The sequence below is a fragment of the Candoia aspera genome, chromosome 14 (assembly GCF_035149785.1).
Source record: "Candoia aspera isolate rCanAsp1 chromosome 14, rCanAsp1.hap2, whole genome shotgun sequence".
NCBI lineage: Eukaryota > Metazoa > Chordata > Lepidosauria > Squamata > Boidae > Candoia > Candoia aspera.
In genome coordinates, this window is record NC_086166.1 from 11,603,114 (window position 1) to 11,630,919 (window position 27,806).

The 27,806-nt window shown below is 43.9% G+C and overlaps 2 protein-coding genes across 3 annotated transcripts; one reads left to right on the plus strand and one right to left on the minus strand.

The window, feature by feature from the left end:
• The first annotated feature begins 210 nt into the window (after positions 1–210).
• On the plus strand, positions 211–17,201 carry CCDC78 (coiled-coil domain containing 78). The gene is given in 17 exon segments (XM_063315089.1): positions 211–288; positions 1,663–1,794; positions 2,097–2,183; positions 3,051–3,230; positions 4,250–4,426; positions 5,008–5,058; positions 5,201–5,289; positions 6,891–6,969; positions 8,664–8,789; positions 9,143–9,336; positions 11,879–12,053; positions 12,250–12,294; positions 12,958–12,966; positions 14,840–14,844; positions 15,039–15,105; positions 16,250–16,350; positions 17,075–17,201. Coding segments are annotated over 17 exon segments (1,722 nt in total).
• Positions 16,951–27,801, minus strand: ANTKMT (adenine nucleotide translocase lysine methyltransferase). Of its 2 annotated transcripts, XM_063314890.1 has the most exons (6): positions 27,644–27,801; positions 25,792–25,958; positions 23,700–23,804; positions 22,857–22,997; positions 21,545–21,595; positions 16,951–19,084 (listed from the first exon to the last, which is right to left on the minus strand). In XM_063314890.1, the coding sequence occupies exons 2-6, from the start codon at positions 25,951–25,953 to the stop codon at positions 18,896–18,898; spliced, it is 648 nt and encodes a 215-aa protein (XP_063170960.1). In that variant the 5' UTR covers positions 25,954–25,958; positions 27,644–27,801; the 3' UTR covers positions 16,951–18,895. The 2 variants fall into 2 exon arrangements, with proteins under 2 accessions (XP_063170960.1, XP_063170961.1); XM_063314891.1 differs by lacking the exon at positions 23,700–23,804 and having other exon boundaries at positions 27,644–27,800.
• Between the last annotated feature and the right edge of the window lie 5 nt (positions 27,802–27,806).

A 27,806-nucleotide genomic window follows, 5' to 3' on the forward strand; every position in this document is an offset into this window, starting at 1 on the left:
AGGAGAGGACAATTCAATTCTGCCTCTCTACACCTTGTTACCAAGCTGAGAGCCACGCCTGTTAGCAACTGGAGTTGATAGCAACCCTGCCTTCACCAGCCAGAGTGGCAGCTAGAGTGGCAACTCCCTTGCCATTCAGACACTATTCTTTGGCTTCTTCCTGGATTTTGCTCCGTACAGGCAAAGTACCATCCTCACCCCTGGGACTGCATGGACTTGGCAAAGGGTCTTGAGAACAGCAACATCAGCACTTTCCGTGCGCAGGTTCAGTGCCTCACCAATGAAAATGTAAGTGCATGAAAACCTTAAGTGTTAAAATGAATGCTTCCCTGTCCTATTATATTGATATTATTATAACCAAGATCCAAGAAGCAGAAACACCCAGCACAGTTGGTATCCCTTTGAATTCCCATCTCAAAGAGGGATTTGGGGGGAGATCTCTCTATCTATTATCTCTATTGTCTGTCTATCTGTCTGTCTGTCAATCTATCATCTATCTATCTTCTATCTCTCTCTCTCCTATTAACTGTCTATATCTACCTACCTACCAACCTACCTACCTACCAACCATCTCATTAATTCTCATCTGCATCTACTGAAACTAATCCCAAACCAGAGATAACCCATTTGCAGTCTCCAAATCTCTAAAGATCTGACACAATTGACTCAATAACAACCTGACTCATGCATTCAGACAAAATGCAGATTTCAGATTTATTGTAGTGTACAGAATGGAAGCAGAAGGCCATGACTAAGGATTCCCGTGCAAACTACCCAATTAAAAGCACACAGGCAAGCCAGAACCCCCCTCCACATTCCTTCCCCCCCTTTCACCAACAGCCCAGCATTCCAAGTCCAACCGACTGATACGACCTTAACACCATCCTTAGACGAAACAGGATTCTTTCCCACTCTCAGCAAATCTCCCCCTCCCACCCGATGCTTGACATGCGTTGACTCAGATGGCAGAGAACACGATCAAACGATCTACCAGTTCTTTGATCGCGGGTTCTGACAAAACCCATTTTCCATTTTCTTAAGCTTCTTCCAACCCAACTGCTGAATTTCACAGCACAATTGCTGAAAATTGGCAGGGCAGCTGGCTGCCACTATGAAGCAGGAAATATACACAGACCGTACCATGCACCCTACCATTGATATGATATAATAAAAAAACATACAAAGAAAAACAACAACAAAACACCCCTTTCAAAAACCCAGGAGAAGGAAAATCCACTTGTTGACATTACTGCAATATTCCCTGTGGTTTTAGTATCCTGCAAATGATCTCCTGCAATTCTGAAAGGAAGCATAACATTTTCTCATTTGATTGTGCCTCCATCTTCTGCTCCTTGTGCTGTTGCCTTCTATCAGTCAAATTTTAGACTGCACTCTTCTCTGGGGCAGAGACCTCTCTCTCCACAACTATAATCTCCTCAAGATCATGTCCTCTTCCCTCCTTCTCGGTGCAATTTTGGCCAGATCTGGGACCTCACCAGCAGCCAAGATCTGACACATGTTGGACCCAAGGTTCACCTGAGAAAGCCTTGAAAGTGCCAATTCTTGGCAGTTGTTTAGGGTCCTCTGGTTCTTCTTCTGTTGAAAGACGCCAGAATTGAACTCTTCTCCAGTAGCACTGAAACTCCCTCCCTCCTGGCCCAGGTTCAGCTGCAAGATCGAAACGAAAGGCTCTACAGCAAGGTGGGAGAGTTGCAGGAGAAGCTGGGACAACTGGGTGTCTCCAAGATGGACCTGTCCTCCAGACTGATTTACAGTGAAGAGGATAAGCTCAAGGTAACAGAAGGACAATTTGGCTGCCCTGAGACATGCAGAGAGGCAATAAGAGTTTTCTCCTGGGCTCAAAGCACTTGGTGTACAATTCCTCAATTAACTCATGCATCAGTTCTGCAAGGGTGGCCCCATTTCTGTGCAAATAATAAAAATGTCTCACATGCAGAAGGTCACATTTCACTGTTTCTGGGGCCACCTACCACATCAGTTCGGATTTCAAGTGTGCAAGTAGGGGGGCAGAATTAGTCCCTGCTGCTTTTTGCCACCAGGAGCACAAAGTAAGCTTGATGCATTTATCCTCATAGATTTCCAAAGACTTCATTGATTTCCAGATTGAAACTAATAAAATGAGAGAACAACATGAAGCCGAGAACTTTGAATTGAAGAATCTGGTATGGGATCTTTCGTAGGATGCTTATTTGTGACATCTTTATAAGCTGGTACTTTACTTTTCCCCCTATTTTAGTTCAAGCCTAATGCGAAGAGAAGGGAATGGTCAGATAAGAGGCAGCATAGCCCACAGCTGGATAGTGGGCAGGGCAAGAGGCTCAGAAGGGACCTTCCCTAGTTTCTTGGGATATAAAGGAGACAGCGGGAGAATTGTACTTTCAGACTTGCAAGATTCTGTCAAAGTAGCTTTACAATGAAGTAGAATGAGCCCATTTGGTCATGTTTCCTGCTTGGTCTACTTGGTAAGACTTTCAGAGAGTTGGCCATTGGCCCTTTAGTTAGTCCTCCCAGCTCTCACAAAGAATGCTGGGAGGTTGTCATTTCCTTTCTCACTCCCTGGCTTTTATCCTATCAGAATGGAAAAGAACAATACAAGTAGGGCTCAATGTGATGTGGACAGGATAGGAAGGGATTTACCTCATCCTTTGCTACTCCTTTTCACTCCCCATATAGCCACATGAGTGCGGAAGTGGCAACAGAGATGAAGTGCCTAGAGAAGCCCCATTTTTATGAAGCCTCTCTAGGACTTTGCCTCTATCATGAATGGGAAAAGGGTGACAAAAAACTAACCTCAAGTAAGCCATTTGGATGATACAACTAACAAAGGGGGGTTACTTTAATAATCTTCTCAAGATTAGTTGACTGGGTGATTTGTCTGGGTTACAGCATCCACATAACACATTTCTACCTCCATGATCCAGCTGTTTCATGGGAAGTGTGGGTTTAAAATTTGATCTACTTTTCTACTCCCATTTTTGCTCTATGCCTAATTTTGACATGCCTTTCTTTCTCCGGATTTACTCTTCCAGATCTTGGACTTGGAGAATCGTATTCTGGAGATTGAGCTCCATGATGAGAGGACCACTGGGGAACGTGATGCTTTGCAGAAATGCCTGCACACCTTGGAGGATGACCACAAGGAGCTGGCAAATGAGTACCTTGTCTTGAAGAGCAACTACCTTGCACTGGGCAAGGAGCATGAACGGGAAGTATGAGCTGCTCATGATTAATCCTTCAACTGTTTTAGGCACTAGGCAGCCTACCAAATTGGGGAGGGAGAAATCAGGGGTCAGTGGTAAAAGCAGGGTTTCTCAGCCAGGGTTCTGCGAGAGGTCACTAGGGGTTTCCTGGGAGATCACAATTTATTTAAAAAATTATTTAAAATTTGGGCAAGTTCACATTAAAGAGGTAAGTTTTATTCTTTATTTTTACTTTAAAAACACTGTGAATGCGTATCTACAGGCCTACCCATGAAACAAATAGAATAATTTTGTAACTTCTGGCCCATCTTTGAGCCTGAATGTGCAGGGGTTCCTTTCCCGAGGCCTGAAAAATATTTCAAGGGTTCCTCCAGGGTCAAAAAGTTGAGAAAGGCTGGGTAAAAGTATTGTAAGGGTGCCAAGGTTAAGATCTTCCCATCTGGAATTTTGTATTTAGTATTTAGTATTTTCTATTTATTTATATTGAACTGTTCTAGTGATTTGCTATTTTTATTATTTGTAAGCCGCCCAGAGTCGTATGTGAGATGGGCGGCAAAGAAGAAAAAGAAAGAAAGAAAGAAAGAAAGAAAGAAAGAAAGAAAGAAAGAAAGAAAGGAAGAAAGGAAGGAAGGAAGGAAGGAAGGAAGGAAGGAAGGAAGGAAGGAAGGAAGGAAGGAAGGATCTAAAGCTCGGTGACATACTGAGCTCAGTGTGCAAAGTTGTGGATTTAGATTCAAAGTTCATTTTACTGCAAATTATCTTAATACAAATGCTTCAACAGTCATGCCTGCTTATTTGCCGTAATAGTCAGTATTTTTGGAATTGGTAGTATTTCCAGGGGCTTTTAAAACAGGGGGCAACATCTTGTGAGATAACCAAACACTGCAAGATTTCAGTAGACTCATCCCTAAGATCTTACATGATCTCATATGAGAACACTGGAATCTCCAAGGTTCAGTGATCTTGTGAAGTTGCAACTATTTTGGGGGAGGGGGAACAACTGTATTCATCTGCTCTCTCATTGGTAGGTCTCTAAGAATGAAGAACTGAGCATAGAGTTACTTAATTTGGTTAAGTCCAAGAGAGAGCATCCATACCATATCCAAAACCACAGCCCTGAGTCCCAAACCAAAGCTGAAGGACCATCTGCGGAAGTGAAGCGGGTGAGGGCCTTGGTCCATCGTCTCTCTGCACGCAAAGTCAAGGTAGCTGGATTTTTTGTGCCTCTCCTTGCTACAAACATATTCTGCATTGTGTGTCTTAATTATATCTTGAACCATCACTAATTAATTAAAAAAAGCAACAAAAAATTGTGATATTGCCATCAAATGACTGTGAACAAGATTATGGAGCATCTGATCAGAAATGTTAAGCCTTCTCCAGACTGCCTAGCAAATTTTGCTTCCTTATGAGAGCTATTAAGAGATGATCTCTTGAAAGACTGATTTTTCTGGATGTTGGCAGGAGAAAGGTGGAACTGCCCTTTGGTTTACTTTCACTTGTGTTTGTTACAGACAGAGGTCAGCTTAGATCAGTCTTGTATCCTTCACTAAACAGAGAAAATGCATCATAAAACAAAGATGTCCATCAAAATTGCATAAATTTCTTAATGGCCCCTATTTGCATAACACATTTTAAAATGGTATTTAGATGGTTGTTTTAAATGTTGGTGAGGGGGCATTCAAATGCCCTGAGGCTTTATATTTTAGTTGTGATCTAAAAGTGTAGTGAGCTCCTGTATTAATTCCATGTATTAACAGTTCCAATGCATGCTTCCTTTCTTTAGCCAGAAGATGTGGTGGCTTCAGAACACGAACGCCAAAAACTGGAGAAAAGTGTGAGTGTAAAGGCACAGCCGCTTCATTCCCCAAATTATGGGGTTTGTAATCTAAGTTAATCAGCCTGGAAAAAGCCAGGATGGACAATCCTGAAGTGGGATGGCCTGGTCTGAGTGATTGCTATGTTTTCCCCTCCAACAGTTCTTTGGAAACCAAGGTCACATCACCGAAGAGATGGAAAAAATGAGAGAAATGTACAATTCCCAGCAACAGAAACTGGAGGAGAGAATGTGAGTGAGACCTCTACATACCCAAGTCCTATTAAAGCAGCTGAGTCCATGTGCCTTTCAAATTTTTATGGTGTTCAAACATTTTAGCTGTCCAATAGTTTTCTTTAAGAAATAGTGGGAATTGTTGTCCAAGAAAGATGCCTGGAGAGTCCTGTCATAAATTTCTCCTTCATCCTTTTACAGATATTGGACCACAACATTTAAAAACATTTTAAGAAATTCAGGGACTGGAAACTTGCTGAAACATCAAATTGTGCCTGTAGCTAAAGAAATTTTCTTTGTTTTGGGTTATCTTAGCATATCCAAAGCCTTCTCTTTCTGTCCCTGAGCTGACAAGATGATAGATGTGGTAATAGTTGTGATCCTCCTTTTTAATCACTATACATCATCCTCTTCTTTTGGCTTGGTCCCTTAAGAAAAGCAGGGAAAAATAGGTGGACACTCCAAATCCATCTCCCCATTCCAATTCGGCTCTAGAGAAAGAAGGAGGAGGAGGAGGAGGAGGCTCATAAAGAATTATAAAAAAAGTCAGCATTACAACCAAAGGCAGTTTGGTCTAGTGGTTAAGGCACCAGGCTAGAAACCAGGAGACTGTGAGTTCTAGTCCTGCCTTAGGCATGAAAACCTGCTGGATGACTTTGGGCCAGTCACTCTCTCTCATCCCAACCCACCTCACAGGGTTGTTGTTGTGGGGAAAATAGGAGGAGGAAGGAGTATTAGGTATGTTCATCACCTTGAGTTCTTTATAAAAATAATAAAGGTGGGATAAAAATTATTTAAAAAAACAAGCAAGAGAACTTGAATTCAGGACCATGGAGAGCAGCCCTAGAGGTGGAATAGAGAGAGGTTATTCCAACACTTTCCTGGAGTTATGGACTGAGATTGGACAGCTGATCTTACTGGAAGTTCCATCCATACTCCAGCTAATACTCTTTTTCTGCCAACTTCTCCTGGATGTTGAAAATTGGAGATAGGATCAGTAGGCTAGAGAAAGCTCAATGAAGTCTGCCAGCTACACATTTTGGAGATCCATTCATCTGGCTGCAGGATCCAAATGTGGGATCCAAAGCAGGGGAGATTGGTTTTGAGTCATGATCATTGGGCATCCCTATTCCAAACACTTCCAAAATGAAGAAACAGCTTCACGTTTTCATGTGAAATGTAGCCGTATAATTCCTGCCCTTCAGCTGATCTTGTTAAAAAACATACTGCCCAGGATACAAGATGAAACCAGACTGAAGCATGTGCTCCTCCTTGCCAAGACCATGTGGCAGCTGTGGTCTCAGGAGTTCTAAGCCTGCATTTTGGAGCTTCCTAGGGCTTCATGTGACTGAGGCACCAAACTTTGGTGTCCTGCCATTTGGAGGAATGAAAAACATGACCGTTTCAGTTTAAAAATAAAATAGGCTTAAGATAGAGAAATATATCCCTGCCTCCAATAACAGCAAGTGCCAGAAAAGAGAGGCCTCACTAATTTTGCATAATTGCTCCATCCACTGTATCTCCCTAAAAGCATTAAATCAAGCTCCTGGTCAGTGAAGTGTAGCTCACCCAATATAAAGGACAAAGAGTAATATTTGTGATGTTTTGGGTGTCTTCAGGATCACCATGGGCAAGGAATTGCAGGAGACCAAGAAAGCAATTCGGAACACACAGCATAAACTGGCAGAAGAGTCAGCGGTAAGAATAAATCAGCAATGCTTTCTGTGCAAAATCAAAAGCAGGGATGTGTAATGGTATGTGGGGATGACCTTGGGGGACAGGAGGGAGAGTCACAGACTGGGCAACTGGTAAAGGTATCTCAGCCCACAGAAGGAGGGAGGGTGTGGGAAGCGATCCAGAAGGGACCCTCCCTAGTTTTCTGGAGAGTAAAAGGAAAGGAGGGGAGAAATACTTCCAGCCTTGCAAGCTTTTGTAGAGGTCCACTGATGACTTTCAACTTACGAGAGCTCTAGAGCAGGATTTCTCAACCCTAGGGTTCCATGAGAGGTCACTAGGGGTTCCCTGGGAGATTACGATGTATCTAAAAAAGTATTTCAAATGTGGGCAACTTCACATCAAAGAGGTAAGTTTCATTCTTTATTTTTAGTTCAAGAACATTGTTACATACAGGCCTACCCATGAAATGAATATAATAATTTTGTAATTTCGGGCCTATATTTGAGCCTGAATGTGCAGGGGTTCCCCGGGGCCCTGAAAAATATTTCAAGGGTTCCTCCAGGGTCCAAGGATGGAGAAAGGCTGTTCTAGAGCAAACAAATGAAAATGATGCTGTGCGGACTGCTTTCTCAACTTTGTCTGTTGTTATAGCACACAGATTGATAGCTGCCAAGCTTTCTTGCTTTTCAGAATACGTGTTTTCCTTGGAGGAAAACAGACCCGTCAGTGGCTTTTAGCTGTGACAAGCAGGGCTTGAAATAAATGTTGCAGTTAATCCCTCCTACCTCTTTTCCCCAGACATTCCATTCCATTCCTTCTTCCAACTTGTCTAGCTTATCCATCTCACCAAGAGTACAGTTGTGCAGCACCCCAGTTTCAGGGGCATAAAGGTGTTTGGGAGCATGGATGTGCCACTATCTGCAATTCCTTAAACCAAATGTCTCTTTGCCCAGAATTGCGCTACCACTGAAAAGGACAACCTTGAGAGCTCAAGAAAAGAGGCATGGCTGGGTTCTTGTTCCTTGTTCACCCACCACTGAGTTTCGTGCCCCAATCAATTATTTTGGCTATCTTGAGCTTCTTCACACACCAAATGGGTTAGGGTTAGGGTTATGAATCAGTGGTTTGCAGCTACCATTGCAAATTTATTACACATGCCGTAATCTAACCAAGGAGATTGCACCAACCAGTTGCATCCATGGTGGAAAAAACTTTTTGGACGAGAGATTTTAGCACTAGTGGCGGGCAGAAGAGGAACGAGAGCCTGCAGCCACTTTTAGGAGATGCAGACAGGCATTATGTGACTCCCTCGGCATATTCTGAATCATCTTTGCTCTTGAACCACAAGCACTGCACAGCCATATTAGACAGCACCCAGTAGCCTCTGAACATGTCTGTCTTCATTGATTTCTTAGGGTATTCTTCTTTCCTTAGTCTGAAGACTATCCAATCCCCCAAATCTGCTAGTATTTTCCAACTTGGATGCCATTTTGCCTACGTAACCAGTGGCCTTCATGCCCTACTTATCAAATGTAGACGATGTCTTCAAAAACAGTTAACGTTTTTCTGGGAAAACAGCTGAGAAAGGCAGTGTTGGCCACGACAGGCAGTTTCGGCATCAAATGCCTTTTTAAATCTAATCCTGCGGGACTTTTCTGATTTTGACCGAATCTTTTGTAGGTAGCATGGCAAGTTTTTTTCTGCTTGGGCTACAGATATTGCTGTCATCTCAAGGCCAGCTTCAAGAAGTAGAATCCGAGAATTCCAGGCTACAATTACAACTGAAAGAGCTGAATGAGGAATACCGTTCGCGCCTTGTTCAGTACATCACAGACCTGGCGGTGAGCATTTCTCATTGGGGTGGGTCCCCAAAGGAGTAAGTCCCGATGCCTCTATCATCCTGCTTTGCCCCATTCAAGCAATCCAAATCAAGAGTTCCCATTAGAGCAACCCAAACATTGCCAGAGTCAAAGAACACCCACATTTGATGGCAGGGAATAAGTAGGTAACTATCTCCATTTTGCACCTGTTCATCATGTTTTGAAAGCCAAAACAGGAGAGCGCTAATTGGACACCAGGGATGGTGGTGAGAACTGGAGATCAGCCAACCAAGTAGAGTGAGCGGCTGGGTGGGGAAGCAATTAATGCTAGGTGCCCCATTCTGCAGTCTCTCCAAATCTGTTTGTATTTCAAGGAATACACTGATAGTAAATCATCAGCTGCTACCAAGGAACCCACTCAAATGAAGCGTTTTGTGGACAGCATGCTGAAAGACATCCGGGCTTCCTATAGATCTCGGGAGGAACAGCTGGCTAGAGCTGCTCGCGGTTACAAGAAACGCATGCAAAATTTGGTCAAGAAGCATGAGGGTCTACTGATTGCATACAGGTAAGAGAAGAGGCCAAGTTTGGGGACAGCACACCCCAGTATTTAAGCTGAAACCCAAGCCTTTTTGGACGTTGCATCTCCTAAGTACCTGGCTTTGGCTTAACCTCCAAAACGCTTTCATTGTATGTCAGGCCAGTTTTATTATTTTTTTCCCCCATTTATAAACCTCCATAATTGTCTAAGCAGCTTTGAGTGATGTACAAGATACTGAAGCAATAAAACCAAGAGGAAAAACAGTAATAAACAGCAAAACCCCAATATATATACACTGAACAGCACAACCAAGTAGTTGGCATTGTTTACAGGAACATCTACACAGGGTATGGGCTAGACCCTCCCAGATCCCGATGGGAGATTCCACAGAAGGCTGTGGAGATCCTGTGGGACTTCCAGATCCAGACAGACAGGCAGGTACTGGCCAATCAACCAGACATCGTGGTAGTAGACAAGGACCAGAAGACACCAGCGGTAATAGAAGTAGTGGTGCACATCAGGAAGAAGGTGTATGAGAAGCTGGAGAAGTACCAGGCCCTGAAGGAGAAGCTAGAGAGGATGTAGAAAGTGAAGGCCAAAGTGGTCCCAGTGGTGGTAGGAGCCCTCGGGGCTGTGACCCCCAAGCCAGGAGAGGGGCTCCAACAGATCCCAGGAGCCACATCAGAGCTCTCTGTCCAGAAGAGTGCAGTGCTAGGAACAGCTGAGATACTGTGCAGAACCCTCAAACTCCAAGGCCTCTGGCAGAGGACCCGAGATTGAAGAAGACGCATACCAGCCGTAGGGGTGAGAAGGGAATTTTATATATATACTGTATTACTATGTTACTATATCAGGGGAAGGCATTACTGTAATGCTAAGGAATGATATGCCCCTAGATCTTTTCCTGCAATATAATAGGCCATGCATCATTTTGAAAAGAGTCAGACCCAGGACTGTGTGTCATCTAGAAGGTATTTTAGATTTTTTCAGCTTGCTTATATTATATAGATTTGCTTATATTTTCTTCATTTTTAAGAGCTGATTGCAGCAAGTCATGGGAGAAAGAAAATATATTTCTCTGCCTAACCACTGGAATCTTTCTCTAGTTTAGGGAAATGCATTAGGTATTGTCCAGTGTCCACATATCTTCCAGGCTGACATTTTCAGGAACATACAAATTTAGCATGCTTTTTTTAGAAATGAAAGAGCTAAATCCTGTACTACCTTCTAAGGCACAGTTTCTCAGTTGCAACATTAAGCTGGGAAACATTGTTCTAAGGCCACAGACCAGATTTGTTCAGCTTCTACCTCAAAATACAAGGATTTTTTTTGTGCATTTTTTGCATTTAAAAAGTTACAAACAACTTTTTAAAAACGTGTTTGTTGGTTAGTTCAATTTATTTTGCAGTCTTCTAAACCCACCCACCCCCCTTCCCCATTCCACAGGACTCTGGGTGGCATCCAACATCAACAGAAAGAAAACTTAAAAATAGTAATAAAGATAAATCCCAGATCAGAACCTACAGCTGGGATTAAAAGTGCATTGAAATTTTAACCTGTTTTCAGAATTGCAGCAAGTTGAGAGCTGAACGTAGTTCTGGTGGAGATTATTCCATAGAGTAGGGGCTATTTCAGGGGACGCGGTGGCGCTGCGGGTTAAACCGCTGCGCTGCTGAGCTTGCTGATCGGAAGGTCGGCGGTTCGAATCCACGTGATGGGGTGAGCTCCCGTTGCTAGTCCCAGCTCCTGCCAACCTAGCAGTTTGAAAACATGCAAATGTGAGTAGATTAATAGGTACCGCTTTGGTGGGCAGGAAACGGCGTTCCGTGTAGTCATGCCGGCCACATGACCATGGAGGAAGTGTCTACGGACAAACGCGGGCTCTTCAGCTTTGAAACGGAGATGAGCACCGCCCCCTAGAGTCGGACACAACTGGACTTTACGTCAAGGGAAACCTAGGGGCTATTTCAGGGATGTCCCATGAACCTCATGAGGGGAGGGAACTTTCAGCATATCCTCATCTCAATGATGGGACCAGACAGACAAATTAAGTTCTGGCAAGGTGTTTGTAGTTGTTTTATTAAAGTTGCTGATGCTGTGATGACTGCAACACTCTATTACCATTAAATCCAATTCATACGTAAATACAATAGAAATCTTTTAATGGAAGAAGTGTACAGAGTAGTAAAAAAAAGTTGCAGATGAATATTCCCCCACTTGGTCTAACTTAAACAGCGCAATGAGTGCAAGATTCCCTCTCCCTCGCTCTGGTATGCAGCCCCGCTTTCCCTCAGTTCGTGCCAGTCTCTTGCAGGTGTCTGCAACAGCTCAGCCAGTTGACCTTGGACACGAGAGATAGTCCAAACAAGATGTCTTCTCACTCCTGACCATTCCCCTCCCTTCTACTGACTCGCAAGGTCTGACACATGTTGACTTCATTCATGCATGCAAGTCCAATCAGTTGTTTTGGGAACGTTTGATTGGGGAGCATGACAGATGCTGGCTTAGGATCCCACCTCTCTGCTGAGACTGTAGGCCTGTTGTCAATAACATCCATGCTTGGTGATAGGATGCAGCGTGAGCAAATCCAGTTACTGGGCTCTCATGAGCTGGACCCTGGTCCACCAGAGCACCATTTTTCCATCACGGATGCTGAACTGCTGACCAGCACCTCACAAGAGTTAAATCGGTTGCGGGGAGACAAGGCCAGCCTGGAGACCCAGCTCCATGAGCTGCAGATGAAGGTGACTTCACATCGTTCTCTTTCCCAGAAGGGGATCTTTTGGGTGGGTAATATGAGGTGTGGCTGGGAAGATCAACCAATGAATAGATCCCTCCTGCCAAGAAGTCAATGTAAGGGTTGGGTGAATAAACCAATGACTTCTAAAGGCTCAGCTTGGTCTCATAAATTCATTGTTTTTTCTTGTTCTGCTGCTTTAGGTAAAACTAAGTGAAAAGATTACCTCCGGGACATCTTCCCAGTGAGTACTTCTCCTTCTCCATGGGGGTTGTATGAATTCAAACCTTTATTACAGGTAGTCCTCGACTTACGACCATTCGTTTAGCAACCGTTCGAAGTTAAGACAGCGTTGGAAAAAGTGACTTGTGACCGGTCCTCACTCTTATGACTATCGCAGCACCCCCACAGTCACATGATCATGATTGGGGTGCTTGGCAACCATCACACATTTACTACAGTTGCAGCATCCTGCAGTCTCACGATCACCATTTGCAATCTTCCCAGCTGGCTTCCAACAAGCAAAGTCAATGGGGAAGCTGGCAGAGAAGGTCACGTGATGTCCTGCTTGACAACCACAGTGATTTGCTGAACAACCTCAGCAGGAATGGTCATAAAATTGGATGCAGTCACATGATGCCTCACTTAACAACTGTGCTGCTTAATAACAAATGCTCTGGTCCTTCTTGTGATCGTAAGTCGAGGACTACCTGTACAGCCAAAGGCCAGAAAGAAAAGCTAACAGCCAAGAAATCATTGAATAGAAGTAAAATAATACAGGCAATTGTAACCGTTGAAATAAGACTATATTACAACAGTGGGAGACCTTTCATCAATGGGCACCTAATTTTCATGGCTGCACAGTGTTTTGCTACAACCTGAGTTATAAACAATTTACAATCTGAGCAAAGGCTGAGCATGTAAGTACCAGGTAGTCCTCATTTAGTGACCACCTTGTTTAGCAACCATTCGCAGTTACAATGGTGATGAACAGGCAACTTTGCAACCAGTCCTCACATTTATGACCTTTGCAGGTCTGAAGCTGAAGTAAGATCATAAGCACAGTTGCCATTTCATTTCGCGATGGCTTCGCTTAATGACCGAGTTGCCGGTCCCAATTGTGGTTGCTAAACGAGGACTACCTGTATTGTCACATCGCCTGGAAACTGGAAACTGATGCAAAAGAGGTAAGATGAATAAGAGGTACTATGAATATAGATGGTTCAATAAAGTAACACATGCTGGACTGTTTCGACATCTCCAGTTCCACACGGGCAAACTCTCAAATGGGATTTTAGGGTGTCTTCCCCATAATAATGCCAAAGGGCCATATGAATCAGATGAAACATTTTTCCTTTCTCACAGAGGGACCAGATGTGAGGACCCACCTTTGCCTTGCAAGCAACAAATGCTGTTTTTTTTCCCTTCTCTCGTTCTCTCATCTGATCATCCTTGGCCAGGGGCTCATCAATTTGGAAACCTTAAGGGCGAATTTTATCCGGTAGGTGTCAGCCCAGCATCTGGGGTGATGCCATGGAGATACCTCTCTAAGATTTGCTTCTCCCCTCTGCAAACAGGGGGCAGACCGAACGCTCCTCCATACAACAAAATCACTTTAAAACTTGCATATAGAAACACAGCACGTCAAGGAGAAAGCTAGTAGAAGCCACGCATTTATTTTAAATATTGACATATCACCTTTGCTAAAGGACAGGGTGTCAAGAATTTTCAGTGAAGTATTTACAGTTAAGCCCAGCTACAGAAGTAAATGCCACAAAACCCCAAAGCGCTTCTCACGTTCACAAAACCGCAAACGCAAATCAGCAAAAGGGGAAGAGGCACCCCCGGCGTATAAATAATCAGTGGTTTTTTGTTTTTGTTTTGCCTATCTGGCAAAACAGGCTGTTCAAGAGGGCTAACAATAAATGCCAGCCTAAAAAGAAAAACTCAAGAGCCGATCGGTGAAAAACACACCGTGTTATTTGCCCTAAGAAATAAACGGGCACCTCGGAGCCAGGCCTGGCTGTTGAAACGTCCATCTCTTTCTTTTAAATTGCTGAAAGGGAGAAAAAAACTACGTTGTGTGTTCCTTGCGGCAATGAACGTGCCCTCCAGAGGGAGCTTTGGATACCCAAAGTCTTTCTACGCATGCAAATTGGAGCACAATGCATTCCAGAGTTCATTCCGTTCTTTCTATACAGTCAGAATTCCCCAACCATCAAAAGTGACCTATATTTTACTTATGCGGGACTCGGACCAACTCGGCAGAACTTTCCCACGGCTTGCTCGCATATTTCCCCACAATTAGATCACCTATCCTCAACACCCCACAAGTGAAGCAAGGGGATTTGCTCCCTGAAGTACAAAAAAAACAAGAACGAAAACATAAAAGATGGGTGAGGGTCAAGACGATGGCGCCTTCTTCCCATGGTTCCTCACCTCCATTTTTAGAGAATGCTTCTCTTGTGCAGGAACTAGGAGGGAGCAGTTTGGTTTCGCATTTGCTCAATCTCTGGAAGAGATGTTGATCCAGGGATGAATTCAGGGTGGCAGACAGAACTGATGAAGTGGCCTTAGCATACTGAGAGCAAGGAACCAATCAGTTCGATATCGGCTATGGCAGCTTCTCTCCTTCCTTCCTTCCTTCCTTCCTTCCTTCTCCGTAAGGTTCTTTGAATAGATATAGCTAGGTCCCTTTATTCTACTTTATTGTAAGGCTACATTAACAGGATCTTGCAAGTCTGAAAGCACAATTCTCCCCCCCCCCATCTCCTTTACAGCCCAAGAAACTAGGGAGGGTCCCTTCTGAGCCTCTTTCTACCCCCATTATGCAGCTGCGGGCTATGCTCCCTCTTATCTGACCCTTCCCTAAGCAGCCTCTCTTTGCCCCGTCTTTCAAGGTCTTTCTCATATACCATTACACACAGCCACTGACAGCCTGCCAATGGTGGCTTTTTTAAAATTCACATGTGTTCTGTGTCTCTGTCCCTAGTCTGCTGGAGGATGAGGGCTGGGCTGAACTCAGGAAGCAGCTACGGGAATTCACCCACGCTACACAAGTAAGTCAAACTCTCAAATATGTGGCAATGCCAATCCATGAAAGGGCTTTAGGGTGCATTTTTCCCATGTTGGCTTCCACTCCCAAAGCTGAAGATTAGTCATTGCATTTAAAATGAATCTGAATTAAACATGACACTTTGCAGTTCACACATGCTTTTTTTCCCATAATTAACCTATCATGTGTGTTTGTGTTTGTAGATTATTCCATGGTTTTGTAATCACTTTTAATTTGCACTTTCATCTTCCAGTTTGGAAGGGAATTTGTTTCCTCAGGGCTCTAGGGGCACAGTTATGTCACAGCGGGCCTGACCAAAGCCTTTTTCATGTTTTGGTTGGGTCTGGGGGAGCCTAAAGCTTAAACTGGTACATTAAAGCTTCTGGAGGCATAGCATACCTTCATTTTAGGTCTTATTTTGAGAAAAGTCATACTGCTTGAAGTTTGTGGTTTTAGTGTGGAATTTCAGTGGTGCCATCTGGGGATGCTCCAGGGGCCATAACAATGGATTTGGGGCTACAAAAAGCCCATAAATGGCTCATCTCCCATCTATAGACAGAAAACCTGCCCATAAATCTTAGACATTGTCAGCCCTTTGAGTTAGACCAGGTCAGGAAACAGACCCCACAGAAAATGCTAGAACTCCACTTGATTGCTAAAGGATATAACAACAGAACCTTCAGAGCCAGACACTGTTTCCCCTTCCCTCCCCCTTATACCAAAGAGAATCAAGGCAGGCTAATCTTGAGTTTCTTTCTCACACTCTGCGTTAAGTTTTTGTTTTCCCAACTGTTGCTACATATTTCCTTCAAGGCCATCTCTATACTTGTAATGGGCTGGGAATAACCTTAAGGAACAGGAGGAAATGCTGCTGTGAAGGTAACAGTCAGATAAGAGAAATTTGAGTCCCAAAGCAGAAATGTAATTGGAAAAAGTGTCTCAGCTCTGACCATCCGTAATTCTCTTTAGGGTAAAAGCAAGGAGGGAAGAGGCGTTTCAGAGTTGCAAGATTCTGTTACCATAACCCTATAGGTGGGGTATTTATGACTTTGTTCAACTCTGGTCTATCTTGAAGGGCTGACAGTACTCCTCTACAGACATTCAGTTATTGGCCATCATGCTCTCTCCTTCCCTTCCCATAACTTCAGGTGGAGCTGGAAAGGGAGAGAAGCCAGCTGCTGGCCCGGGCAATGGTGGCAGAAGAGCAGGTTGCTGAACTGCAGGAGTATGTGGACAAACACCTGGTGAGGTGAGACCAAAGGCAAAACTCTTCTCTGGGCCCAAAGCGGTCTTGTCTTCATGCTGAGCTTTCAAAAATCCCAAGGTGAAAGCTTCACAGATGACCACCTTTGCAACCAGCAGGGGTCCAAGAAGCGGGACCCAAAATTTTAGCCACTCCGTCTTTGCATTTTTGAAACGGAGTGTGGCTTAAGTAGCAAAACGATTGTCTTCAGGCTAAGAAGCTTGAAGGCCGCTATTTCATGGCTTAAAACTCCCAACCCCCTCCCAATGGGATCCTAGTTCTGCCCAATTTTGGAGTGCAGTTCTTGATGCTCTGTATAAATTTCAGTGTAATTGTCCAGTTGATGGAAATCACACAAGCGTACTGCCAGGTTCCCCCCAATTCTGATTTTGTGGAAACTCTCAGTCATCTCTGATTTTTTGCGTGGTTACGGCTCATCAATCAAGCAATCAATGGTTTATTCAGTTTTTCTTAAGATACTAATATTTGAGGATTCTTAATTCAACTCTTAATACTCAAGATATATTTTATTAATATGCTATTGTTAACATCTTATTTCCATTTAATATTTTATTTCCTTTCTAGTATCCAAAGGACCACATAAACTCTTTATATATATATATATATATAAATCTTTAATCATATATATTAATGTCAATGTCCCTTCATGTTGTTCACATGTCCAACAAGGGTAAACAGCAGCCATACCTCCTCTGCACTTCCATTGCAGATACAAGCAGGAGATCGTGAGAATGCAGAAACTCCTGGGAACTGACAGATCCCGAGCCCTGAGTGCTGGAGCATCTGAGGTTCCAATGCTTTTGATACCCCAAAGGCAGCACCGCAAGGAAATGTAGCTCTCACCAGAATCCTTGCAAATGTTCTCAAGGGGACTGGACTCTTGGCCTAACTACTGGATCCAGCATTTCGAGCCAGAGATATTAGGAAGAAAAAGACCTGAAGTCCTTCATAGTGGCCAACTGGGTCCTTGGGTGGAATTTAAGGTTTAAAAAAGTGAATGTGTTGTTCAACTCTACTCCAAAAATCTGGAATTTGTCTGTTTATGAAGAGCCTTTGGATGTATTGTTTGGAGGGCTGTGAAAAAGGTGATTATACGTTCTTGGAAGGACATCCTGTAAAAGTTAAACAAAATCTGTCAACACTTTGTATTGTCTTTCTAGGAGACAAGATCAAATATGATTCCATTTGGTCTGTTTAATTTATTGGCTGAAAACTGTAGTGATTTCTATGATTTTATTTTCAGTTCACTAGGTTTATTGTATTACCATATTTCAGTTTTTTCTTTTTACCCCCCCCCTTTGTATTCAGTTGCTATCACTGGTGCAATTTAAGTAAAACTCCAGAAAATTGTAATAATAATTAAAAAGAAGAAATAATTTAGCACCAACGTTCACTTTATCCTCACAACAAACTTCCAAGGTAGGGCAGGTTGAGAAACTGCAACCAGCCCAAGGTTGTCCACTGCATGACACGGGAAGATATGAATCTGAACCTGAAGTTTGGACAGTCCATCCACAATATGCAGGTAGTCCTCGCTTAATGACCATTTGTTTAGTGACTCTTCAGACTTAAGATGGTGCTATCCCTGACTTACGACCAGTCCTTGCACTTACTACCATTGCAGCATCCCCACAATCACGTGATCGCGATTTAGGCGCTTGGCAACCAGTTTACATTTATGACTGTCGCAGTGTCCCACAGTCATGTGATAGCCATTTTCAACCTTCCCAGCCAGTTTCTTGCAAGCAAAATCAATAGGGATCTGTGTGGTTCGCTTAATGACCTCAGTGATTCACTTAATGGCCACCACAAAAAAGGTGAAATCAGGTCAGATTCACTTAACTGCATCACTTAGCGACCAAAATTCCGGTCCCAATTGTGGTCATTAAGCGAGGACCATCTGTAATGTGAGCTCCTGAATGACTGCAAGGAACACATTTCTCACTGAATTGCATTCTCTTCCATCCTCTTCCAAGGACTCTCCACCAACTGCTGGCATTCATAATAAAGTCTAAGAAACATGACACTTTTAAAAGTGATCCCCGAGCAAGCCATCTACAAACGTATCACTCGAGAAGGACATGTCCACAACTGGCGTAGAATCCAGCAGATCACAGATTCGTTCCTTCTGCCAGCCCGCCGTTCTTAGTGGGAACTGGGTTTGAGAAGGTAGGGACTGCCATGCCGCTCGTACGAATGAAGAAAGAAAAAAAAAAAAAAACAGGTGCTGCAAAAGATCACAGCAGTTTGCAAATCAGTAAAATAAACAGGCACATCAGTCCCACGTGGGTGGTTCTGCTGACCAATCTTTGGGCTAAAATTCTAGAGAACTGCCCTGAAGGGGAAAGGTGTGTGGGGGGGAGAATGTGTTGTTTTTCCTCCTAAAGAACAGCGCGCACACACACACACACACCCCGGCTTAAATAAGCTGTTGATTCAGCAATGGAGAAAGGGCCCTTCCAGGTGGCCCAATGGCCAGGAAAGATACATGGGGGTCTCGAGAAATTGACATGTCCAAGGTGACCTCTTCTCACACTGGGCTCCCCTCTGGCTCATCCTTCGCCAGTTGCTGGACCACCTTGACATCGTATGCCCAGGCTTGGTTCACACCTTCCCCAGCTGTGTCCGTGGGAGTCCAGCTGGGGAGAGGAAAACGCCCAGCGACCACTCGAGCGTCTTCTGGAAGTTCCAACAGCAGCTTTTTCTCCAGAAGAGTCAGCTAGGAAGAGAAGAAAGAGCAGAGGTTTCCTTCTGAAGGATCTATTTCTCTCTTTTTATATATTTATAAATTATTGAAAGTTTTAAAAAGATAAAAATGAACAAAAGCTAATTGAAAGGAAAGAAAGGAAAAGAAAGAAAAAAGGAAAAAAGTGCAAAAAGAAAATAGAAAAAATAGAAAAGCAGCAGCTTCTGATTTTCTTTGCAGCAAATACAAGTATAATTAGAAAATTATCTCTTACTCTATGGTTACAAAAAGAAAAGCACTCTTTTTTATTATCTAGTTTTTTTTCTAATCCTCAGAACCACAAATCCTAAGTTTTTTTTCTGTTTCATGCAAAATGTCCATAAGGGGTTTCCAGTCAGCCATAAATGTAGGTGTCGTATTTTCTCTAATCGAGGAAGTCAATTTAGCCATCTCTGCAAATTCCATCACCTTCACCAACCGTTCCTCCGTGGTGGGTGGGAAGGATCTGTTTCTCAATAGGGAAGAAAGACAGACCAGCTGTGCCCTTTCATGGGCTACAGCTGAAGCTGAAGAAGATGGCATCAGTTTGAAATGGAGATGCGGTGCTGGCTACCAGCTTGGCTGGCTTCAAGAAAGGGTTGGACCAATTCCCAGAGTCATGGAGATCACTGGCTCTTAGCCTTAAGGGCAGTGGGACTGCCCCCGAAGGCCATCTCTTGGGAGACAAGTGGGCTTCCTTCTGCAGTTGGTTGGCCACTGCGAGAGCAGAATGCCAGACCAGATGGGGCAGGGGTCTGATCCAGCATGGGCAACCTTCTTATGTAATCATTCAGTGCTTAGGTGGTTATAAATATCTCCTTGTTTCACCGCACACAAAGGCTACACCTCCCACCTGAGATCTGAGGGATCACCACCTTTTTAGCCAACTGGAGGGTGATGAGGACCTGGTTCTTCCCCCAAGCTTTGGGCTAGGATGAGGGGTGAGCTGGGAGGCTGTTTGGTCTGGCGCCTGGAGGGAAGGATGGTTTTGTTTTTATCATTTTTATGGATTGTTATGAGCTGTCTAGAATCATTATATGAGATAGGAGGCCATATAAGTCCTGTAGATAAATAAACACACACTACGCTAAGCCATGGTTTGCTTTACCTACCGTTTGTTGGACAGCCACATTGCTTGGGTACACATAGACCACTAAGCTAGAAATCATGATTTAGAAACCCACAGGGATGGCTTCATACCACATGCTAAGCTAAATCCAAGTAAACCCTTTGATGGCTACAGAGCAGGACACAGAGGACACAGGCTTTTGAGAAAGAACACTCTGGGGTCTACATCATGAAGCCCGCAGGGAAGAGACTGCCTTTAATGCCCCAAACTGCACTCCTCTCCCTACTAAATTAAACTGCATATACGGACTTTTACAAAGGCTAAAGGCTAAATCTCATGAGAGAGTTCACTGATGCTCCAGTAAGTTTATACATTCATTTTTCATTTATTTAAAACTATCCTCTATCTGCTATCATTTTGCAGATCCAGATGGCTTGCAATGCCCAAAATTGAATTTAAAGTTCAGCACAATGGTTAGGTTTATTGAATCATGATGAGAATGTTGAAAACTTGCAAGATTTAGCGAGGTTGGGAGATCTGACCATTTGGACAAGCTGAGTTTCCAAAAGATTGCCCATTCTTGCTCTGTTTATGGATGCCTATTTGATTTGAAATAATTTTTCTTTCTTGATATGCACTTCCTCCATACTGCACCCCAAATGATTTCTCTGGGAATTATAGTTCAGCAAAGCTTCCGAGCCTTGGCAAACTGCAATTTTCAGTGATTATAGTGGGAACTTCCTGGTTGAAGCTGAATGAAGGGCAGAGAACAAGCCCTTCCCAAAATCACATCCTCTCCCTCCCCAAATTCCAAAGGACTTTGCACTTGTATCATGAAATGGTCATGGATGCTGAATGGAGTCATATTTCCCTAACTCTCCAAAATTCTTTAAATTGCCGCTTTGCCCCACTGATTGCACCCTCCTTTCCAAGAAGACTTAACTTCGTTTTTTTAAAAAAGAAAAGCAAGCCTGTTGCTTCCTTGAAAAAACAAAAAAACACCAATTGGCAAACAGGAATTCTTCCTATTATAAAGATGCCTTGTTGCAGCTAATAACTCCCCAGATTTCCAGGCCATCTGGATCCATTTTATTTACAGTGGTTATCACCTAATCAATGTAATTTTATTTTCCTGAACATGGCAAAGTTTGGTTTTGTTATTTGTAAAACACGCCATACTTTAGTGCATCAGTTTTGTAATTATTAAGTTTTACGGTGTTTCTTCCCTTCCGTTTCCGAACTTTTCTTTTCGTGTTTGAACTGGTCAGTGACAGTAATGAAGTTTACTGTTGCCACAAACAAGACTTTTAACCACCACCACCACCATCTCCATGGATATATTTTTGGAGGAAGGCCTATCTCTTCTGGACAAATGTTGTACATACCACACTCGGTGCCAGGAACACGGTTACATTCTGACAATCCGATAAATTCACCTTTGAAAAAAAGGCAAAAGATAAAATAGGAGAAAAGGTTACTTTTGTGAAATGCTTAAGGCAGTTTTCATTGAAAGGATCTGCAGCAAAAGGGAAAAATTCACTGGGTGGGTATTCTTGGTCCAATTCACTGGGTGGGTATTCACATTTAACTTACAAGCCATAATATTGGTTTGGCTTTAGCACAGAGTGTTGTACGAACCAAGAGGTTTTGGCTTGCAAATGAGAGCTTAGGGAGTTTGATCTCGGCCAAGTGTGATTCACTTGAGAGCCTGTAGCTAAACAAACCACAACTTAGCACAATGGGTGATTGATCACTACATACAATACAGACAGCACTGTTTAGAGAGCTCATGTGTTGTTCGTGTCAATTGTTGGTTTTGAAGAAGACTTCTGAGAAGACCACGGACAGCCAAGAAAACAAACAAATGGATCACTGGACAAATCAACCCAGAATTTTCACTGGAGACACACATGACCAGGCTCAAACTACCATATTTTGGGCACATTATGTGAAGACCCATCTCTCTTGAGAAGTCCATCATGCTGGGAAAGATGGAAGGGAAGAGGATGACCAGCAACTAGGGGAATGTAACCCGTTGCCAGTTACAGTGGCAACGGGTGCATCTTTGGAAGACCCAAAGACCCAGGTTGAGGACAGATCCCTGTAGAGAAAATCTATCTATGTGATCACTAAGAGTTAACACTGACTTGATGGTACATGGTCAATCAATCAGTCAACAGTTGGATTGAGCGTGCCATAGATATCATCCATGGGGAGGACCAAAACTGGCAAGGTGGCAAACAGAATGTGCAATGGAGGCCCTGCCCCTTTTAACCATGCACTGATGTAGCACACAATTTTGGGGTGGAGGGATGGGTTGGAGCACAGTGTTTCTTCTGCCATCTTGGCAATTCTGACCCCCCGTCTGCAGATGCTTATGGAACACTTTTTGGCACCATCTTTTGCTACTTCCCTGTTCTTTCTAGGTACTGTCTCTTAATCAGAATCATATAATTCATAGCATTAGGACTATGAAGAGCTTCAGATCTGAAAGCAAAAATGTGCCTATCGGCAATTCCTTAAAGCAGATGTGCCCTCTCCTGGGATTGCACAGCTGCCACTGATGTGCAATCCCACAAAAAGATTGGTTAAAGAGCATTTATTCCAGAGGCACAAAACCATGTGTGAATCCAGTCAACTGGGTTTGGATGCCCTGGTGTTATGCTCTGAATTCCAATTTTTTGCTGTTTTTCTCACCTTCCAAAGATCTTCCTTGTGGTAAGAAACTTTTCCGTAACACCCAGCTTTCCACGCACGATAGCTGGAAAGTCGTAACAACCATGGATTGAGTTCATAGCCAACAGCTGGCCTGAAGCCTCGTTTGTAGGCCGCCAGGACCTGAAAATACAGACCATGCTTGTTTATTTACTGGATTTCTATTCCTCAGAAGCAGCTTTCCAGAAGATCAAGCAATCCACCTTGCTCTGGTTTTATTCTGATGGACTACAGCTCTCTTAGGATTCAGAGAAAGAAAAATCTTTATCCCCATCTTCTAGTTAATTTTGAATGGGAAATACCAAGGAGGGAACCTCAAATATTTTGCACACTATCATCTTTCCATTCTTAACAGAGTTAGGGAGAATCAAAAGAGCACCAAAAATTACATGACAGCTGATCTAGTACCAGAACAAACTCACAGAAGGAAAACAGTTTAACTGAAATACTATAGAGACCTCTAAAGCTATGCCATTTTTGTGGCAAAATAAAATAAGATATAAAGTGTAATAAAATAAAATACAATAAAAAATAAAAAATACAATAAAACAATAAAACAATAAAACCAAATAAAATAAAATAAAATAAAATAAAATAAAATAGGTGTAGACTTTGTATGGACAAGTATAATGAAACATCAAGAGTGATTACCCTGTGTTATCACTTGGGAAAAGATTGCAACGCATTCAACAGAAAGAAAGATGTCCTTCACACATGGAAGTTCCCCCATGAGCAGCAAAGTATCTTTCATGGGCAAAAAAGTACTTGCAGATCCACCATTTAAATGCTCTTAGAGGAACCAGCAAGGCAATTGGTTTCTCTTACAATTCTGCCATCCCCTGAGCCCAAATCTGCAATCTTCCCAGAGCGTCCTTTGAGCAACTCCATCACGTTCTCGACTTGTTTAGCACTTGCTGGGACATAGGGCACCTGGATGAGGAAAGAGGAAATGCGTTGTGCACCGGAGAAACCACAAAACCTATCATGCTGGACCCACAGCATATCTCATGGTCAGAGCACATTCCTGGAATAAACACCTGGTTGTTCTGGTGGCCAACATGAAGGTGTAGATGAACCAAATTTGTAGTAGTGAAAAAATCCTTGCGGCACCTTAAAAGCTAATGAATTTATCGTGACATAACCTTTTATTCCCCATCATTAGATGCATGATGTGTTTATAAATTGGCAGTATCTGTAGAGCAGTGTTTCTCAACCTCGGCAACTTTAAGATTTATGGACTTCAACTCCCAGAATTCCCTGGCCACCTGGGGAATTCTGGGAGTTGAAGTCCACACATCTTAAAGTTGCCAAGGTTAAGAAACACTGCTGTAGAGAATACAGGTAGTCCTTGACTTATGACTGTTCGTTTAATTATGCTACAAAGTTACAATGGCCTCGGAAAAAGTGTTTTACAACCCGTACTTGCACTTACGACCGACATACCACCTCCGCGGTCACGTGATTGCAATTTGGGTGCTTGGCAGTCAGCTTGCATTTATGACCGGTTACAGTATCATGTGGTCACGTGATTGCAATTTGCGACCTTGTTTGCTGATTTCTGGCAAAAACCTTCCATTGGGGAAGCTGTATTTGCTTAACAACCGTCGTAAAAATGATAATAAAAATCAGGTCCAGTCATGTGGTGACTTACGATTGCAACAACTTACAATGGAAATTTCAGTCTCAATTGTAGTCATAAGTCGAGGACTACCTGTCAGGAAGAGGACCTTGATGGAAATATGCAGGAACTGTTCCCCAGACAAACGGGGCTAAAAGATGTTTAAGTCCTTAGAAACGAGATAACATTCGGAAGCAGCTCAGCCAGATGCCTGTCAGCCTTTCAAGGTAGACCAGATTAGGAAACCAAAGTGATGTGTGCAGATGCTACTTTTATTATAAGGTTGCGGCAACAGAAACTTGCAAGGCTGAATGTGCTTTCCTGTCCCTCCCTTTATCTTCACGAGAACTAGGGAGGGTCCAGTCTGAGACATTTTCTCAAATTACAGTTCTTTCCTGGGACTCAAATTTCTCTTATCTGACCGTTGTCTTGGTTGTGACTCTTCCTCCTATTCCTCACGGTTATTCCTTCTGCCCACTACATCGCTGCTCTAATTCACTGGAGTACAGAAGGAGGTACAGCCAGTTTGGTGTCAGGGTTAAGGCACTGGGCTAGAAACCAGGAGACCGGGAGTTCTAGTCCCACTTTGGTCACAAAGCCAGCTGGGTGACCTTGGGTCAGTCCCTCTCTCTCAGCCCTAAGAAGGAGGCAATGGCAAACCATTTCCAAAATCTTGCCAAGAAAACTGCAGGGAGTTCTTATTACTGAGCACCATTTTGATGTAGAGATCAAGCCACCAGGCTAGAAACTGGGAGACCGGGAGTTCTAGTCCTGCCTTAGGCACAAAGCCACCTGGGTGACCTTAGGCCAGTCACTCTCTTTCAGCCCTAGGAAGGAAGCAATGGCAAATCCCTTCTGAAAAACCTAGCCAAGAAAACCGCAGGGACTTGTCCAGGCAGTCTCTGAGAATCGGACACGATTGAATGGATTAAAAAGAACTAACAATAAAAGTAGTTTTAGCCTTCCTGTGGAGTTGATTTCTTGGTCTGGTCTACCTAGTGGGGCTGACAATATCTGCCTGTCTATCCACACACAAGAGAGATCAGAGAGACAGGCATGTCCAACTAAAGAGTCACCGTTTCAGTTTTTTTATGAATCCACTCGAGATCCTTCCTGCCAAACCCCAAAGTTTTGCCTTCAAAGATCCCCTCTCTAAATACATCCAGCACTAGACATGTGAAAAGCAAGGGTGGGGGGGGGAGGACAAATGTCCCCTTCCCTGTTTTCTCACTGGCCTGCACATTTCAACACACATTTCACTCTCCCTTTAAAACGCCATGTCAAATTATTTGCTTTTACCTGCAGTTTTAAGGGCACTTTGCGGAAACCGGGCATGAGAATTCCTGCCCATACAATATAAGCCACCAAGCCGGTGCCTGCTGCAATTTGCAAGACGCCCCAACCATCAATTTTCTTGCCTTGCAGTTCAGCGGCCACCTCTTCGGCATCTTCTGGATCCATCCTTTCTGTAAGAGATCAAATTGCAGGGGAAACCATTTTTTCCCCAAATAAAAAATTTCTAGGGGTTTCTCCAGGCTAGGAGACCATCTAGGGGTTTCTACAGGAGACCCTTAAGGCAGCTAGCCAGCATTCGCTTGCGGGGGCGGGGTGCAGGGAGGGTGAAGAGACTGGCATTTGCAATAAAAATCTATCCATGCCTGATGCAGGAAGGTCCTTTATTAGTCCCCCCCCCCCATTTTCTAAAGTAATTTGGAAATAGTTCCAAAAAGCTTCATTCCACCTGCACCCCAAAGTTGTAATTCTACACGCTGAAATTGGGACATATTTTATCGTGGAATCCTGGGTGCTCTCTGAGCCTCGTTGTTTCCTTGCGGACATTTCATTGCCAGACTAGGCAACATCCTCAGTGTGAAGAGGGAGAGGGCCTTGCCCTCTGTTTATACACCGTGGCTTGCCCTGCCTGTGTTGGTGGGGGTGTTGTTCTCTCCTTGGGAGTTCCTTGATTGGGCTGTTGTTTGCTGCTTGGTTGATTGCCTGAGTTAACAGTTCCTTGATTAGGGTGTATTGTGCTGTTTGATGGTTCATCTGGTGTTGATCCTAGTGTTGGTTTTTGCCTATCTGGGTGTTGATTGCTGGCAAGGGAGTGTCTTGGTCTTTTGGCTTTTCTATTGTCTCTTCTGAATGGTGGGTAAACGTGGTTTACCTCTATGTGTCTATGGATGGCTGCTTTGTCTGAGTGCCAGGCTTCCAGGAATTCTCTGGCGTTTTTGGATTTGGCTGGGTTTAGGATGCTCACCGTTTCCCAGTTGAAACTATGGTTGAGTCTGTCCATCTGTTGTGAGCTTAAGGAGTTCTCATCGTGTCTTCTGACTGCCAGTTGATGTTCATGGAGGCGCTCTGCTAGTTTTCTGTCTCTCTGTCCGTCCTACATAGTGGCTGCTACAGTCCTTACACTGTATGTTGTAGATAACTCCTGTTTTTTCTTCTTGGCTACTGGGTCTATTTTATCCTTGAGAAGACAATAGCTAATGTTTCCTTTTCTTCACCCCCCCCCCCAAATAAACAGAATACTCAATTTCCTAAATTTCTTGTCTGATTATTATCAACTGTGTAATCCCAAAGAGCATCTCCAGCACAAAGCAAAATTATCTTCCAGTCAGCCTCGGTTTACAGTCTAATTCAGTGTTTCTCAACCTTGCTGGCTGGGAAATTCTGGGAGTCGAAGTCCACACATCCTAAAGTTGCCACGGTTGAGAAACACTGGTCCGGAGTGTTTGCAAACAAAGAGTTCGCGGCAGAGTCCACCCCGTCTCAACGCGACTCATTGCGATCCGCAGCCCTGAACCTCACCTTAACCCTCTCTCAGCCTGTCCTGCTTTGCAGGGCTGTTGCGGTGGGGGAGGAGAACAATACGGTGCCCCGAGTTAATTGCAAGAAGGATGGTCTAGAAATAAAATAATGCAACCGGAGAAGGCTGTTTCTGGGCATGAGCAGAGCGCGCGCCCCAGCTGGGAGGAAGAAACAGGTTTCCAACCGCAGAGAGCGGCCGCTCCAGCCAGGCAGCTTTGCATCCGGCAGCCCGTTCGGCGGCTTCGCTTTTTCCCACTTTCTCTTTCGATGCAAAGGTTCAAGTCTCCCCTCCGCCCCGGGCCCCTCCCGGCGCTTCTTCGCCCGCACCCGTTGCGCCTACCGGTAGAGGCGCCTTCCCGGGAGCCACGCGGCTCGTCCTCCCGGGGGCCGCGCGCCGCCGGGACGCTCCGTGTGGAAACGAGCGACGCGGGTCGCTTCCGTTCCCGTGCCTTTCCCAAGTGCAAAGGTTGCAGATCCGCTGAGGTGGTGGCGTGTTGCATGCT

Excerpts from the sequence above, each read along its gene's own strand:
- ANTKMT (XM_063314890.1), bottom strand. The coding sequence starts at position 25,953 with ATGGATCCAGAAGATGCCGAAGAGGTGGCCGCTGAACTGCAAGGCAAG. Across the intron at positions 22,998-23,699 it reads GCTCAGGGGATGGCAGAATT|GTCCTGGCGGCCTACAAACG; the intron begins GTAAGAGAAACC and ends CTGTATTTTCAG. Across the intron at positions 19,085-21,544 it reads TGTTCCTGGCACCGAGTGTG|CTGACTCTTCTGGAGAAAAA; the intron begins GTATGTACAACA and ends TTCTCTTCCTAG.